Below are 17,954 nucleotides of genomic sequence, written 5' to 3'. Positions count from 1 at the left end.
TCCGTGGAGAAAGGGCTGTGGCAATGAAAAATACAAGTGAGCCTGGTGCATCTTGTGGTGCCAGAAAGGAAGTCCTCCAACACAGGGGGCATGCTGAAAGGGCACACAAGCCAACCTGAAAGAGAGCCTAATGGCCAAAGGCAGAACAATTTATGCAACAAAATAAATAATGGTAGCACTGGATTTTAACCCAAAAGAATCTAATAAATATCCTTAAGTCCACACTGATATAAACAAGTAAACAAATGGAGGAAAAGGGATAGATTGTCCTTACAGAATTCCAATTAATAAATGTAGAGGGAATGAGAGAAATCGCAAACCACCACTAGAACACAGCAGTAATCAATGTTGTAGACAAGATCCACCGATGGATGTTAAAATTAATAAGTAAAACTTTGAGGAGAAATAGGATTATTTGCATGTCTCTAGGTAACTCCTCCAAACATTCATTAACTACAAAGGGAAAAATAGTAAATTTACAGTGGAGAAACCCAGCAGACACCACTTTAACCAAGGTTAACACCACCAGTATAATACGTCATGTACTCCCTGGTATGATTTACTGAGAAAGGCATATCACTTTTGTGGTATTCTTGCCAAAAATGCATAACCTAAATCTATTCATGAGGAACTTAAGACAAATCCAAAACTGAGGAATATTTTACAAAATAACTGACAAATACTCATCAAAAGTGCCAAGGTCATCAAAGACAAGGAAAGACTTAAGAATTGTCACAAGTTGGAGGAGACTAAAGAGATATGACAACTAAATACAATGTGGGGTTCTGGAAGAGAAAACGAGTATTAATGGAAAAACTGGTGCAAACCAAATCAAGTCTGTGATTTAATTACCATTATTTAACCAATGTTCATTTCTTACTTTTGATACTTACACTGTGAATATGAAAGTTATCAACATTCTAGATGCTGGGAGGGGTATATGGGCATTCTACTAATTTTTGCAACTTTTCTGCAAGCTTATAATTATTTCAAAATAATATATACATGCTATGATTATAACTATGTAAGAATATTCAATACAAATGAAAACAAAGGTGAGAAATAAATACGTTTTAAAATACTCATAGTAATGTATGTAAGGAACTGTAGTATTTTTTAAACAAATTATTTTTCTAACTCTTCCATAAAGTGGTTGTTTCTTACTTGTATAATGGAATATGATTTAATAAGTGAAGAGATAATGACTTACTTTTTATATAGAACGCCATATGGTTTCTTCAGTGCATACTGTAAAACATAATTCATAACTTTCAAAACAAAACACATTCTGAAAAGCAGAGGTAAAAATAAAGCATTGTAACAGTCATTATACAAGATTACCCTGGTCCCTGAATCATATTCTGATGTCTTCTCCATGGTTCCCTTCTGATCACTTATAACAACCTGCAACATAGCTTAATATTCTTAGACTGAACTTTCCTAATTAAAAGTTTCCATGTCCTTTCAATATTCTATCCAATTTAAATGATTCCCTTCATTTCCTTAAATTCTACCTATTCCATTATTTCAAGGCAAACAATCTGAGAATAGAAAGAAGAGCAGAGGAAAAGAGAAAAAATAAATCCTATCAGGAAAGGCTGACAAAATTGAAATAATGTTGTGTGGAAAAAAGGGAACAGAGAAATGATCACAATGACGACAATCAAAACACTAGCCAGAGTTTACACTAGCCCTTGAAAAATTCCTGTTTTCAACCCTCTTTTCATTTTTCTCCCTACTTATTTCCACCTATCCACTCACTAATGATCACTCATTTCCTGTATGGTCAGTACTGCCCTTATCATAAGGGATTACCTTGCATTAGAGAAAGGGGTAAACAAGGAAACAGTGAAAAATAAAGTGAAATGATCATTCACCAACTATCAGAGCTGGTGAACAAAGGAAATTCACCAGTAAAATCTACCTGTTTAAGTACTAAAACTTTTGATGATTCTTGACCAAATGTTTCCCTGCCTCAGCGTAATGAACATTACCATCTTTTCTGGCTAACTTCAGAGTCATCAATTCAAATGTTAACTAATATAACAATTTGGAATATGGTGCTGCAATTAGAGTTAAGCCAAGTATGTAGAGCCATTGTGTTGACGCGATGCTGGGAAGACGACACAGTATCCCATCAACACGACTTTCACACAAACAGAAAGGATAAGCTTATATCAGAAATTTGGATGTATGAACTATCATGTTTACTAAGTATAGGAAGTTAAGTCAAATTTTTAAACTTTTTCAATTATTTAGTTGATTTAACTCAATCTATCTCCTATACTCAAAGCCTAAATACTCAACTACGTACTAGATTTCTCCACAAACTATGCCTGCCTTTCATTCACTGATTGAACATTTACTGAGCACCTAACTTGAGCTGGACACAATTAGACTCAACACAATAGAGGTTTAAAAAAAAAAAAAAAGAGCTTTTATCTTCCTCACTTAAATTACATGTCCTAAAACAAACCTGTCACTTTTCCCTCCAAACCTGCTCCACTTGATACATACTCTAATTGGCATTATTGCTCATTAGACATCCAACCCAGAAACCTGCTAGGTCATACTTCTTACCCACACCCAAACTGTTCTACTGTCAACATCTGATCTCTCTGATCATCTCTCATTTTCACTGCCACCACCAGACTCCAGATGCTCTTTACTTGGCTGCCAGCAATAGCTTAATTAGTTTCCTACAATTGCTCTCGGTCCTCTCTAGTCAAATTGATTGAAAGGATTGATCACACCTCTCACTTGTGATCTTTCAGTGGTTTCTCAGCGCTTTCACTACCAAACTCAAACTCTCTGTTACTATCGATCCCTGCCTGTTCCTTTGCCTTCATCTGGACCACTCTCCTTTAGCCATCCCGTTATTTGCAGTTCCCCAAATGCATCATGCTCATTCATACTCCCTTACGCACAAGTTTTTTCCTAGGCCTTAGAAGCTCTTCTCTTCCTCTCCCTCTTCTTGTTCCAACTCCTCCTTCAAAATGAAGCTTAAATATCATCTCTAGGAAGCCCATACTGTGTGCGGCAACCTCCATGGATTTTAACTCAGCCTGCCCACCCTACCCTGTGAGTAGCTCCAGCACAGCACTTAATTCACAACGCTGTAATTTTTTACTTGTCTGTCTCCCTCACTAAGCTCACTGAAGGGAGACACTGTTTTACATAACTACTAATCTCCAGCAGCTAGCACAGTAGTTGGCATTACTGAAAGAATAAATTGATAGTAATATGCAGTTGTCCCATTTTACAAATTAGATATGTTCCTTAAAAGTGAGTAGATCAAATCCAGTTATTGAAATCAGTTGAAATTTACTAAGGAACTATCTGCTATAAGGAAAACCAGTATTCAGTGCCTTAGCAAAGCAAATAACCTCCAACTTTAGCTTTTCTCTACAGCTAGCAGTATTTAGGGCAAGGCAAATTTATCTGTGTATTTCTCAGACAGCCCAACTAGTACACTAAAAACTTTCTACTTTCAGCACCATTTAAAAAATAAGTATATATATAAATATATACGTACCACATCTCTAAGTACTTGTGTCACTGTCGAATTTGCATTTCCTCCTTTAATCAGCATAGCATTTTTAATATTTTCACTGAGTTTTGGTTCTCTCTTCTCAAGGAATCTCTTGGCTCTTTTTGTTTTAGGCTTTCTGTTCAGAAAAATCACAATTTATAACAGCTTAAAACATTTTCCTCACTCACAGACATAGAAAACAAACTTACGGTTACCGGGAGGGGGAGAGGGTTGGAAGGGATAAATTGGGAGTTTGAGATTTGTAGATACTAACTAATATATATAAAACAGATAAACCGTAAGTTTATACTGTATAGCACAGGGAACTATATTCAATATCTTGTAGTAACTTATGGTGAAAAAGAATATGAAAATGAATATATATATGTTCCTATGACTGAAGCATTGTGCTGTACACCAGAAATTGACACACTGTAAACTGACTATACTTTAGTAAAAATATATATTAAAAACCCCCAACATTTTCCTCATATTACAAAACCATAACTTACGTGCAAATTCTTAAAAACCAAGAGACATTACATAACATTTATCAGGATTCTACCACTAAACAAAACCTCATTTCTTAAGAGAAATATTAGTTAAAAGATACTCCATTATTACTCTTAAATAAGTGTTCATTTTATTTGCTTTTGGTCTTTTAAAAAAGATTTTTATATTCTTGGCATTCTTTTACTACTGCTTTTTTTCTAAAGATTTTTATTTAAAAAAAAAAAGGACTCAAGTGAATAATATTGTTATTTTTCACTCCATTACTTTATCTTCAATCTTAAGGCAGTCAAAACAGTACTCTGCACCATAACACAAAGAATTGCACACCAACTGCTAATCAACCTGTGGGCAGCTACTAAACACAAGGAGTCTGATTGTTGCTGATCTTTCCTCCAGGAAAGACAACACCACCTACCAGGAAGTATATACTGCCCTACTCCAACATCACTGCTGAGAAAGTCAAACATTATTGCCACCAAATGGGAATAATGACTGACACTTTCATAGTCATTCTACTAAGGTTTAATCTTTTCCAGGTGAGGCAGCTAAGGCTAGAGAGGTAATCTGTCCAAGGTCACACAGCTTGCCAAGTAATCCCATCTTCAAAATGAACTACATTTAGAAACCATCTAGACCTGACTAGATGGAGAAGTTGTGGTGTGTATGTATATGTATGTATGTATGTATGTATGATATATATATAATATACACACACATACACAATGGAATATTACTTAGCCATAAAAAGAGTAAAACAATGCCATTTACTGCAAAACAGATGGACCTGGAGATCATCATTCTAAGTAAAGTAAGCCATAAAGAGAAAGAAAAATACCATATGATATCACTTATATATGGAATCTAAAAAATAAAGACAAACTTATTTACAAAACAGAAACAGACTCATAGACAGAAAACAAACTTACAGGGGGTGGGGTGCGGGTAGGAAGGGATAAACTGGGAGTTCAAGATTTGCAGATACTAACTACTATATATAAAATAGATAAACAACAAGTTTCTACTGCATAGCACAGGGAACTAGAGTCAAAATCTTGTAGTAACCTATAATTAAAAAGAATATGAAAATGAAGATATGTATGTATATGTGTGACTGAAACATTATGCTGTACACCAGAAATTGACACAACATTGTAAACTGATTATACTTTAATTAAAAAAAAAAACAACACCTAGACCAATCACTGCAAAATATGAAGGGAAAACAAATCCATTATTCTGATTTTATGATGGGAGAGCAGTAGAATGTTTTTATACATTTATGTTCAGAAAGAGGGCTTCACCTCTGCTTTCACTACAGCGAGAATCTTAATTTTCTAACAGTTCTCTGCCATCTATTGAAAGAATTCTTTCTTGAATAACTGACCCTCCCTCCTTCCGGTCCCACAGACACTTGCAGAAAGAAAAAAATACACACACACACACACTTACTTTACCAAGCAGACTTTAAAAATTCTCCTCCAGATAAAATGTTAAGCACATATAAAGCCTCTAATCATTTATTAGTTGATGAGGATGTACATTATTTAAGTCAAATCAAGAGATGCAGTGTGTCTATACGGCAATAAAAGTGTGTATGTTCTACATGCCATGTAGTTTTTACTTCTCACTAACCAGCAACTAATGCAAATAACACCTTGTACGTTTTATTAGCTGTTTGTCCTCCAGACAGTAAACTAATCTTACTCATCTCTGCAGTCCCCACACCTCGAGGAATTTAGAGCAGATGTGCAAAAACTCCCGAATTAAAGACCAAGAGAAGAATCTGTCGCTTTGATTACATGTTAACGCGGGTAAATCACAAAAAAAAAAAAACAGAAACAAAAACCATAGCAAACAACAGCAAAACTATTTAGGAGACTGGTAAATATTTTCTGAACGAATTTAAGATACTACACATGGATAACTGGGAGAAGTGTACAAGTTTGGGGAAGAGAAAAAGCTAGTGAGCTACTTCTACGTGCGGTGGCAAAGGCTTTTCCTATATTCTCGCAAATAATCCTCACAGCTGTAAGAAGTATGACTATTATGAACGCTATTTTACAGAGTAAACTGAGACTTAGGGAGAATAGCCCAGTCGCAAAGTTTAAGTGGACACGCCCGGACTGTTTCACCTAGATCTGTCAGATTCCGAGGCCTGTGCTCGGAACCCCTCAGTCTACCACCTTCCTCACACACCTGCGGAAGCCAAGGCAGTTCTAACTGGCTAGGAGAGAAGCAGCCAGCGCCTCGGTGCCACCTCCACCCCGCGGCCCTACTCATGGCCTTCCCTGCTCCCGTCCCCCCCGCAGGCGGCACGAGCAGAGGGAGACCCAAGCTAGTGGGTCGATCCTCCCCGACTGGCAACCGGCGTGAGGAAGGAGAGGAGACGGCCAGAAGGCGCGGGAGACAGAGGCTCGGTCACTCCATCGGCTGCAGGAGCCCCTCTCCCCAGCGTTACCCGGGGAAGGTCCCGGCGGACTTACACAACTCGATCCAAGGCGTCCATCGCTAATGCAGCGCGAACCCGGCGAACACACGTGCCCCGCGCGGCTACCAGAGATACAGCTATGCCCGGAACAGACGGAACCGGAACTTGCGCATGACGCCACTTCCTGGGGCCGCCGCCTCACGGCCGCCTGGAGGCGCCCGCGGCCATTTTGGGTGAAATAGCGCTCTGCTCCCTTGGTTACAGGTTTTTGTTTTTCCACTTTTCCCGAAATTAACGCTCTTAAGTAACATGGCCTCTAACAGCTTGATGTACACAGTGGTGTGTATACGCGGAATCATATTCAGGAACCAGGTGTTATTCATCTGGGAATCACAAGGATGCTAGAAAGGTTGACAGTATGGTAGGTACTCACATAGTCATTAAAATGATCAATGTGAAATGTGCACTGTTTAGTGGACTGTGAAATCAGTGAAGCAGAATTTATAACAGCCACAACGTCTAGCTATAAGAGGTGTGCAGAAATTAATACTACTGACCGTAAAAATACTCTCCACTATTTTTTTTGGAGGGGGAGGTAATTAGGTTTATGTAAGTTTTTAGAGGAGGTACTGGGGATTGAACCCAGGATGTCATGCATGCTAAGCATGTGCTCTATGAGCTATGCACTTGAGCTATACCCTCCCCCCTCATTTTAAATTACCTTAAACTTCATACACCATGTTACCCCTGTAAAGTGTACAACTTAGTGGCTTTTAGTATATTAACAAAGATGTGCATTCATCACCACCATGTAATTCCAGAACATTTTTACCAGCCCTCTCGTAACTCAGTAGCACTCCGCACTTTCTACCCTTGCCAACCCCTGGCAACTAATTTATGTCTCCATAGGTTTGCCTACTGAGAACATATAAGTGGTTTCAAACAATGTATGGCCTTTTGTGTCTGGCTTATTTCACTCCGTGTTCATACGGGTTCACGTTTAAAGTTCATATATGTTGTAACATGTCTCAGTACTTCATTCTCAGTACATTCATTTATTTATTTAAAACAAATAATAGTCCATTCTATGGATATACCATATTTGTTTATCCATTCAAACATTTATGAACATTTGCATCCCCATCTTTTTACTATTATGAATTATGCTGCTTTGAACATTCATGTACAAGTTTTTGTTTTCAGTTCTTTAGGAAGAGTTCATTAGAAAGCTTGTTCAGGTTCAAATAAGCTGTTAGAACAAAAGGAAATGAAAACAGTAACTTCTAAAGAATTATAAATTGCTGCTATATGAATAGAGAAGCACAAATCAAGTTTCACTAAGCTGGCCATATCTGTCAATAAATTTATGATCAGTTATGTAATACATAATGAACAAATGGATAGATTTCTCCAACATTTTTATAATGGCTTTCAGGAACAATTCTCCATGAATTATCACATATCAATATTATCCTTTTAAGTAGAACACCATTATTTGTAAACAAAAGCCACCCACTGAATTCAATGTCAGAAATAGTATTTAGTGTGGCTGCTATATAGAGACTGTGGTTTCAGGATTAGTTTTTAGGTTAATTCTAATAAGTGAGCAGATCAATGATGGAGAAATTCATATATGAAGTTCTAATTTTACAAAACTGAGATTTTTTTCCCGTTTTTAAAAAACTGAAGTATAGTCAGTTTAGTACTGTGTCAATCTCTGGTGTATGGCATAATGTTTCAGTCAGACATACACATATATTCATTTTCATACCTTTTCATTATAGACTACTACAAGATATTGAGTATAGTTCCCTGTGCTATTTGATATAAGCTTGCTGTTTATTGTATACATAGTAGTATCTGCAAATCTCGAACTCCCAATTTATCCTTTCCCACTTCCTTTCCCCCTCTGTAGCTGTAAGTCTGTTTTCTAAATCTGTGGGTCTGTTTCAATTAAGATTTTATTTTAATAAATTCCAAACATTTATTAATTGGTAAGAAGCTAAAATACATCATGTTGTCTTTAGAATGAGATTTTATTATCCTCTTCAATTTAAGGTAGAACTATATCATAGTCTAGATCAGTTTAATTTTGCAAGATTACAAATCTCAAGAATCCTGCACTCTACTTCCTTATATTTTTCAAAATGCACCATGTATCAACTAGGCTTAAGTGTGGCTGTTACAGACACTTAAACAAGAGAGAAGTTATTTGTCCCTCATATAAAAGACCAAAGGTAGGTAGTTGTAATGCATTCTCTGCCTGTACAGCAGTAGTCCGAAGTTTGGAATGGCATTGACATTCACAGGACCCAGTGGGCCATACACTGGGCTCTAGGCACTAGACTCACTTAACTTTATAGGAAATAGCACAGCAGCATGAGGCTTGGCTCGGTAGGAGTCTTTACTCCAGCTGCCCAAGTATCAGCTCAGGTGTGAGGAAACAAGATCATGTTGATCTGACACTGGCTTAGGAGCTTCATACTCCCCATGAAGCAGTATCACTAGAAACAGTCCATGATTGTAGCTTCCACGGATCTTTGTTATAGAAGATAGAGCACTTAAGAAAGCCTTAAGCCCATGTCTTCCAATAGGCATTTGTAGTTCTTATTAGTTTTCCTGGTCCAGATACAATTTACTAATAAGGAGTCATTTTTAATCATGAACAATATTGCCTGGCATCACAGCTGACATTCTATTATTACCCTGCCAAGTAGATTTCCAGAGAAGACAGTGCTGAAACATAAACTTGAGGTCATTTTACAAGGAGAGAAGCTTTACTAACCCTCTTTATTCACAGCAGTCCAGGGCAACACCACAGTTCATGATCCAATCTTCCATCTTACTGCTCTGCTAATCATGGTTTCTATTTCCAAGGTTACTTCATAATCCAAGAAGCCTGCTGGAGCTCTAGCAACCACATTCATGTTCCAGCAGAACAGAGAAGATGTGCTGGTTCATTTCTCTTTATGCCTTAAATATTAAGGAAATTTCCCAGAAGCATCAATCACTCAACACTCCTAATTCCATGTTGCTGGCCAGAACTTAGTCATATGGCTACTTTTATATATGCTAAGGAAGCTGGGCACATTATTAACCTGAATAAACTCTGGGATTCTGTTACAAAAAAAAAAAAAAAAAGGAAGACGAGATATGGGGTCAGGTAATTAGCAGTCTCTCCTCATACATATGGTGGAAAAAGTACGCTTTTGATTAAACAAAAGCTGAGACTAAAGTCAGATAAAAATTAGGAAGATATACATGCTTATGATTTGGAAATACTTTTAATCAGGGTAAGTTGTTTTCCAATTAAATAGTAAAAAGTTACAAAACTTACTGAAGGAAAAAATTCCTCATTCTAGAACATTAGAATTACGATCAGAATTAGAATTAGAATCTGTCACAACAAAGTTATGTTATCCTCAACAGTTGTGAGATGTAATTAATGTGATGTGTGTTTGAACTTACTAAGTACCGGGTTAAACCATATGACATTGCTGGTTTTTGTAGTCAGAAACAAATATTGGCTATTTCATACAGTTCAAACTGTATCAAAGTTATATGAATAATCTACTTTAAAAAATACAAGTTAGAGCAGATATAGGTTATCACCATAGTAGAATGACTTATCACAGCTGAATTCCAATCTTTCTTCAGTGGGAAAGGAGTGGAATTACACTGGAATATCAGGAACTATACTTTTATCCTTAAGCACTTCTGAACTATTTTAATGTTCTCAGAAGTAACACTGACTTTGGTAGACTGGAAAGTGGCCCCCTCCCCAAAATTTTCATGCCATAATTCTGTTTTATGCCTATTTAAATTATATGACAAAGGGGACTTTGCAGATGGAATTAAGGTTATAGACCTTAAAACAGGCAAAGTACCCAATGTAATCAAATGGATCTTTAAAAGTAGGAGGCAGAAGGGCCCATCAGTGACAGGATGATGGAAGGAGAGATTCAGAGAGTGAGAGGGACCTGACCATTGCTGGCTTTGAAGAGAAGGGGACCATGAGTCAAGGAATGCAGGCAGCCTTCTACAAGAGGGGAATGCCTCTAGGCCCACAGTAAGGAAATGGGACCTTGATCTTTCAATCGCAAAGAACCGAATTCTGCCAACTGAATAAGCAAGGAGATGGAGTCCCCTACCCCACCTCCAGCCTCCAATAAAGAATGAAGTTCCACAAATACCTTGATTTTAGCCCAAGTGAGACCCATGTGAGACAGCTGACCTACAAAATGTAAGACAATGCACTTAGGTAGTTTAAGCCAGTTTTAAGTTTGTGGTAATTTATGATGGCTGCAAAAGAAACTTACACACTTACCTTAGTAAAACCTCCAATTTAAAGGACTCACCATAGAAGGGTCACTATGGTCATATAAACCATATTTTAAAAAACTCGTATCTGGTCCTAATAATTCTGGTATATCAAACTGTGCTGTAATTGGAAATGTGTGTATAGCCAACAAAAATAATGAAATTATGAACTGAAAGCTATAAAGCCAATTATCTTATATAAAACACTAAACAAACAAACAAACAAAAAAACCCTAAAAAGTTCATGACTAGTTATTACGAGAAACTTTTCATCTAGGGGTGACTTCTAAGGCAGTATCTTGAGTTTCCGTAAAAACAGAGCCTTCTGTCTCAGAAGAAGGGATATCAATAAGAGGACCAGAATCCTCTGTTTCCAAGTTTGGTGGTTTCCCCTGTTCATAACTTAGGTTTGAATTATCTTTCATTTTAATCTCTTGCTCTTCCAACTCCAAAGGTTTATCTGGGTCCGGAGCTACAACTTCTTCATCTTCATTTTCATGCAGAAAACTACAAATCATGTTAGGTCTATAGGAGAAATCATTGTCCTTGATCTGCAGCCATTCCACACCACCTAATGGAGGAGGGAGGGATGGGAGAACAAACCAAGAAACATGAAAAATAATTTCAGTTGCTTAAATATATTTTTAATTTAAATGTTCATCCTATGAGTATTTATCAAAATAAAACCCCAACATAAAGCAAGGAACATGATGCCTGTACCTACTGATAAATAATCGTGTAATTTCCATCTTACTTGGAGACCCTGGAATGTCTGTGGGGTATGTATCATAAATATCACTAAGAGTAATCAACTTCAGTTACTATTCTAAGCCCCTTTTACCAGAGTCCAATTCTCAACTCATTCTGAGAGATAATTTTAGCTCCCACTGCCATCTCTTCCCTTGAAAATTTTGTCACTTCCCTACAGTTTTCTCCTTACCCACTCACTTTTCATAATACAATGGATGATACTACTCTACCATCTTCTAAATTAACACATATCTGTCATTTTGAGTTGGAAAAATCAAATTATGAAATAAGACACCTCTCCCCCCCAAAAAAAACCTTGAAAAAAATTTTTGTTCCTTTCCATATTCACAAAGTCCTTACCCCTCAATGAACTCCCATAATCAAGAATTGCTCCTACTAAACTCAAAAAAAAAATTGCTCCAATAATGCTAGCCATTTTTATCATTATGACCCTTTCAGCCAAGTATTTTCAAAAGGATCTTCAATTTCTAAGGCAAGCCCAAGCTGTTTACTCTTATCTTCAAAACTCCACTAGATATCTCTATGATACCCCAACCTATCTTGCCTCCCTGTTCACGCATCCATCTCTTCCTATTCCCCATTACAAAACTAACTCTTCTACAGCTGTTTGTTGAAATATCTTTACTGCTGATCCCACATCTTCTCCCAAGTGTTACTACTATAAAGTCTCTCTCTTTCAAAAATTGATTAGTTCTTTCCCCTCCAGTTCAGCTTCAGTTACTGACTTTCATATTTTTTCTTGCGATAACATCATTCTCCTAGTCAACAAGCTCAAAACTTTAAAGATTTCCCGAAGCCTACTCTGTTATTGAGCACAATATTTGGCACGTAAGAGATACTTAGAATAAGTTGAGTGGAATGGGGGTCGAGTCACAGTCATTCATGTCTGTTTCAATATAATTTACCTTAGAATGCAAGTTCCTAGAAAGTAAGGATCACATCTGTCTATTTTGTTCTGTCTCCAGCATCTTGCGATATTTGGTAGCTGACCTCCAAGATGGTCCCCGGTGATCCCCTCCTACCTGATATGCATGCCCCTGTGTTGTCTCCTCCCACATGGAATAGGATATTGCAAAAATGGAAGAATGTAACTTAATGTAACTTCTAAGGATAGTTCATAAAAGACACTGTGGCTTCTACCTTGTTCTCAAGGATCACTTGATCTGGGAAAGCCAGCTGCCATGTCAGTAGGGCACTCAAATAGTACCATGCAGAGTCAAGGAACTGAGGCCTTGTGCTAACAGCCAGTGCAAACTTGTCAACCATGTGAGTAAGCCATCTTACAATTAGATTTTCCAGCCTTACTTAGGCCTTCAGATGACTGCAGCCTCATGAGGGGCCCCAGCCAAGACGAGCCAACTAAGCTGCTCCCAAATTCCTGATTCACAGAAACTCTGTAAGATGGTGTTTTGTTATTCTTGTTTTAAGCCATTAAATTTAGGGGTAATTTTTTATGCAGCAATAGATAACCAATACAGCCTTGAATAGTTGGTTACTAATTTATTTATTAAATGAAACACCCAAATCTTCCCAAAGATCTATTAGATTATTAAGGACTATAGCAGGCAAAACTCTATAACTTCCTTTAAAAAGAATATCTAAATGATAGCTAAGCTATCTTGTATTTATCTGCCTTTCAAGTTAATTGTAGAACTTCAAGTGCCTCCTTCTTCCTATTATTTTCAGAGTGCCGAAAAAAAGGGTTAGCTGTGGGATATACATGATACAAAGATTTGTTGTATAGTTATGTGTAGTTGGTATAATTAATTTTTAAATGATTACTGTACCTTCAAATATTTATTCCTCAGAATACAATAAGTCAAGCCATAAATATTCACCAACAGGGTCTTATTTACTAGAATTTCAAATATGTCTTTGAGCAATGAGCCTTTTTCATTTTTATTCTTTGGCAGGCAAACACCTTTATTCTGACCGTGTCCCAAATTCCCCAGGGCAGGAGAAAGAGGTTGGTGCAGTCAGTAGCAACGAGTTTTTAAACCATCAAGTGATTATCTGCTCATCTCTGCAAACATGTGCCTGCTATGGGTGCAAGAAGCACTGGCCTAAAGTCTCCAGTCTGGAGGTGGCTAAACGGATGCTTATTAAGAACAAGACTCAGGACCGAACAGCTGTGGTCCCAGCATCCCTCCCTCAAAAAGCCAGCTTTTCCCAGTTGTGAGCTTCCTGGGGAAGGCTGCTACCCATGCCAGAAGTTCAGGACATCCTGTGGGGTGACTCCTTGGGAATCCAGAACTGCTATGATCATACCTTCTGTACTTACAAAGACGTTCTATTTAAAAAGAAAGAGAGGAGACTGCTGAATTCCCAAGGGGTTGGAAATCATGTCAAGTTTCTTGACCAACTCCTACAATTGTATGCAATGCAAAGCAGACTGAGATTTCTTCTATGCCTCAAGTGCCCTCTGCAATGTAAGAACTCACTTAAATTTTAAATCTACATTGGGTACCCTCAATTTTAATATACTTAACCCATCACGCATAGTTGCTACTACAAAGTACAAAGACAGTCCCGGCAGCAATGTGTCATTGTCAAAGCCAGTATTAAATCTCCTATTTTCCTGAGAACTAAGGGAACTAACCTATGTTTTCTTCTCCTTCCTTCTTTTCTGTCAGAAGAGTTCTTGTCATGCTGAGCTTCTTCATTGTGTGGCATTTATATTTTAGCACTGTTTTATTATTGCCTTCCGCATCCGCTAGAACATAAAATGAATGCAATTACTATACTGCTTGATGTCATCAAATAATCATGTTAAGCTTCAAAGATTCCAGTTTAGAGAGTTACACTACTTCCAGTCAAGATAGTGTAGTAAGTTCAAGATTTAACTCAATCCTCTTGCTCTAAGTACAGAGAAATGACAGATAAAATACATAAAAACTGAAGGCAAAAGTGAACTCAAAAACAACAAACCTCTCCAGGGGACAGAAACACAAAGCTGTGAGTGAGACTAAAGCTACAGGCTGTTAGGCTTCACCCCTAAAGTAGGAAAAGTGGTGCAGGAATTTGGCCTTCCAGGGAGGTCTAAAAGTCTGCCACTGAAAATGAAGGACCAAAGCCAGACTTCCTACTTGAAGCCAGACTGGAGGGAGGACATTCCCAATCATCAAAGACAGATGAGAAAAAACTGCTGCCAACCTGCTGCCCAGGGTCACAGCTTTATAAAAACTGTGGGCACGGGCGGAAGGGGGATGAGGCTCTGAGCTAAGGGTGTGAAGCACGCTGAAAACTTCCACACCTTGCCTCTGTCAGGGTAACTGATACTACACTTTAGAAAGCAACAGAGCGATAATCTATTAAGTCGAACCACATGAAACTGTTGATACTCAGCCCAAATTGGTATTTTCATACAGCTGAATCTAATACACACATTGATCAATCTAGCAATCCTATTTCTAAGTATATACCTGAGAGACATTTTTACATGTGTGCACAAGGAGACATAAAAATATTCATGGGAGCATTTCTGCAGTGAGTTAATAAGCGTAATTAAGAAAACGGGTTCTGGAGCAGACCACCTGGGTTCAGATCCTGGCTCTGCCTCTTCCTGCATGACCTTGAGAATGTTATTTACTTCTCTGTGCTTCAGTTTCTTTAAATATAAAATGCAGATAACAATGGCATACCTCATAGACTTGTGGTGAGGATTCAATGAGTTAATACATGTAGCATTTTGAACAGTGCCTGACATATAGAAGGCACTCAATAAACTTTAGTAGTTATTAACAAGCACTGGTAAAAATGAACACAACCAGCATGTCCATTAATTGGAGAATAAATTGTGGTATAGTTACAAATGGAATATTAAGTAACAGGGAAAACAGTTATATAAATCAACATGCAAAAATCTCAAAACAGCACTAATTGAAAAAAGATATTGGATGATATATATAATATGCTATACCAAGTTCGAAAATATAAGGCAAATGCTATTTATTGTTTCCAGATACATACATATGTAATATCAAATCAGACATAGGAAAGAAAAATACCGAACTCAGGAGAGTGATTACCTCTGAAGACAGAAGGAAGAGAATAAGTTTGGAGAGGGGTATACTTCAAATGTATCTGGAATATTTTTTAACTACCTGAAGAATAGTAGGATTTGATACAGCTAGACAATGGGTACATGAGATGTTTAATATCCATCATATATAAGTATGTCTGAAATATTTCAAAGTAAAAAGAGGCAACATAGCATCACTTACCATGTTCAACAGTTTCTTCAAATATAACACAGGTCCCAAGAGTGTCTGCAGAAAAAGTGAAGGTAACTTGTTGAGGAAAAAAACAGAGCTACTTTCTCTCAAAGGCATATTAAAAAAGGAGTTTAATCTCCCTGATGCCTTCCTACCTTCATATTCTCCAGCAAAGACATAGCTGTCCACTTGCAGAATGGGTCTCTCAGTGTCAATTCCCTGCAAGAGAAGGTAGGATCATTAAAAAATCATCATTGGAAAAAGCCTTGGTGGGGGTGGGTGAAATGGGTGAAGGAAGGGGTCAAAAGACAAACTTCCAGTTACAAAATACGTAAGTCCTAGGGATATACTGTACTTCATGGTGATTATAGTTAATAATACTGTATTGCATATTTGAAAGTCGCTAAGAGTAAATCTTCAAAGTTCTCATTACATAAAAAACATTTGTAACTATGTGTAGTGATGGATGTTAACTACACATTGTGGTAGTCATTTCATAATATATACAAATATTGAATCAGAGTACTATAGAGCTGAAACTGGTATAATGTTATATGTCAATTATATCTCAATTAAAAAAAATAAGTAAAAAGCTTTTTTACACATAACTGTGTTGCCAAGGAGATTATCTCCAAATCTGGCGCTTTTAGTCCTCGCAACTACAAGATAAGCTAAAACTGCTCAGATCACAGCAGCTACAACCTCAAGACTACTTAATTCACACACACCCAAGTAACAAGGTCTTTCTCAGGCAACATCCTCTTCAACTTAAAGTGAGAACTGAGAGAGTTTTCCCAACAATAGCTCCAAGATTTTAAAGTTGTGATAAAAAAAGATAGTAGCTGATACCATAACTCAAATCAATAGCAGTGTGAGGTCCCTGAGGTCTTTTCTTAGTAGGTATCCTCTCTCTCCTGTGCAGTTTAACCTCTGTGTGCATATCTGATTATCCTCCCTTCCCTTTGTGTTTCTGTCACTCTCCTATCTAAAACTGTAATTTTTCCAAAACAATATTTCATATCAAAATGCTACCCCTCCAAATCTTCAACTCCCTGCCCACATATTCAGACACTCAAGTAGGGTCAGGCATCTAATTTCCCTCATCTGCTCCCATAGTCCCCCTGTACTCCTGTGATTGTCTTAAGCCTTCACTGCTTTGTTCACGTGGAAATCAATTTATCACTCTTAGAGGACGGGTGTATTTCACCATTCATTCTTCTTTTAAATGTAAGAACACCTACAACAACCTCCCAGGCTACAAGACTCACCAAAATCTTGCATTTATTTTCACATTTTGAGAGAAAGTCTGAATCAATAATTCCCGATAATTCCACCAGAACCAACTGCTCCTGATGGAAGAAAGAGGGGTTACTAGGCTAGCAGGCGAGTGGGCAGGAAGAGGCAGTTAACGAGAGCAGCCAAACATCCCCACTGCAATGACGGCAACCTCTGAAAACCAGGTTCTGCTTTCGACGAGAGGAAGCAAGCGTTACCTAAGGTAACTTCCCTCCTTCCCGCCTCCCGTGTGGCTCCGGGGGCTGGGGCCAGCTGCCCGCCGCTCCGTGCACCCACGGGCACCACCCTGCCAGACGCCCGGGGCCCCCTCCCGCCAGCCGCGTCCCGACTCCCTTCCCCGCACGCAGCGGGCGCGGCCACCCCAGCCACCGCCGCGCGGGCTGAAGCCGCTGCACTCACTGCCTCCTCCTCCTCTTCGTCCGCCTCCCCGCGGGTCGGCTCCTCGGCCGCCGCCATACTGCCACCCCTCTGCGCGGCCTCCGAGCGGCGGGCCCCGCCCTCCGGGGCCGCCATCTTGAGTGCGGGCAGCAGCTCCCTGCTCCGCGGCGGTTCCGGCCGCGCCCACCGCTCCTGCCAGCACGCGAGATGGCGGCTCCCGGGCCCACGTGGAGCCCGCGCCAGGCGTCCCCTTGTTCTTGTCCGGAGAGCGGGGTCGGGGCTCTGGCGTCGGTCGGGGAGGTCCCGCGGCCTAGGCAACTCTCAAGCACCCCAGCCCAGGTGTGACTAGAGCGCGGACGGGGCAGAGGGGCTAAAGAAGGTGTCAGCAAGGAGACCACGGTGCGCGAGGGAAATGGAGAGGCCTCGTGTGGCCTCAGCCTACATTGCTGTTAAGAAATTCTTAATTATCTTGGGAGCACCGATCCTCAATTAAAGTGCTCCT

At 38.8% G+C, this 17,954-nt stretch overlaps 2 protein-coding genes and 1 long non-coding RNA gene across 3 annotated transcripts in view; 1 reads left to right on the top strand and 2 right to left on the bottom strand.

Annotated features, from left to right (window-relative positions):
- The window catches only part of RPF2 (ribosome production factor 2 homolog), a 30,659-nt gene extending 24,029 nt beyond the window's left edge, over window positions 1-6,630 (bottom strand). The window contains exons 1-3 of the mRNA XM_006205661.4: window positions 6,529-6,630; window positions 3,536-3,668; window positions 1,211-1,248 (exon numbers count right to left, since the gene is read on the bottom strand). Coding sequence (XP_006205723.1) covers window positions 1,211-1,248; window positions 3,536-3,668; window positions 6,529-6,551 — 194 coding nt within the window. The 5' untranslated portion in view covers window positions 6,552-6,630. The remainder of the gene's footprint in view (window positions 1-1,210; window positions 1,249-3,535; window positions 3,669-6,528) is intronic.
- Window positions 6,631-6,674: 44 nt separating this feature from the next.
- Window positions 6,675-14,166, top strand: LOC140697697 (uncharacterized). Its single transcript, XR_012074925.1, has 2 exons — window positions 6,675-6,894; window positions 13,478-14,166. It is a non-coding gene; the product is annotated as an uncharacterized lncRNA (long non-coding RNA).
- On the bottom strand, window positions 8,491-17,600 carry GTF3C6 (general transcription factor IIIC subunit 6). The gene is made up of 6 exons (XM_015240394.3): window positions 17,474-17,600; window positions 17,047-17,127; window positions 15,934-15,997; window positions 15,788-15,832; window positions 14,164-14,277; window positions 8,491-11,364 (listed from the first exon to the last, which is right to left on the bottom strand). Exons 1-6 carry the CDS (start codon window positions 17,585-17,587, stop codon window positions 11,063-11,065), a joined length of 720 nt encoding a protein of 239 aa, XP_015095880.2. The 5' UTR covers window positions 17,588-17,600; the 3' UTR covers window positions 8,491-11,062.
- Window positions 17,601-17,954: the final 354 nt, after the last annotated feature.

This window comes from Vicugna pacos, chromosome 8 (genome assembly GCF_048564905.1).
Source record: "Vicugna pacos chromosome 8, VicPac4, whole genome shotgun sequence".
NCBI classification, from domain to species: Eukaryota; Metazoa; Chordata; class Mammalia; order Artiodactyla; family Camelidae; genus Vicugna; species Vicugna pacos.
The sequence above is the reverse complement of the archived record's forward strand: the minus strand, read 5'-3'. Positions and strand labels throughout refer to the sequence as shown.

Bases quoted from the DNA above. Each gene is read 5' to 3' on its own strand.
- GTF3C6 (XM_015240394.3), bottom strand. From the start codon at position 17,587: ATGGCGGCCCCGGAGGGCGGGGCCCGCCGCTCGGAGGCCGCGCAGAGG. The intron at 15,998-17,046 runs GTGAGTCTTGTA...CTTCTCTTGCAG, and splicing joins AAAATAAATGCAAGATTTTG to GGAATTGACACTGAGAGACC. The intron at 11,365-14,163 runs GTTAGTTCCCTT...CTCCTCCATTAG, and splicing joins GGAAGGAGAAGAAAACATAG to GTGGTGTGGAATGGCTGCAG.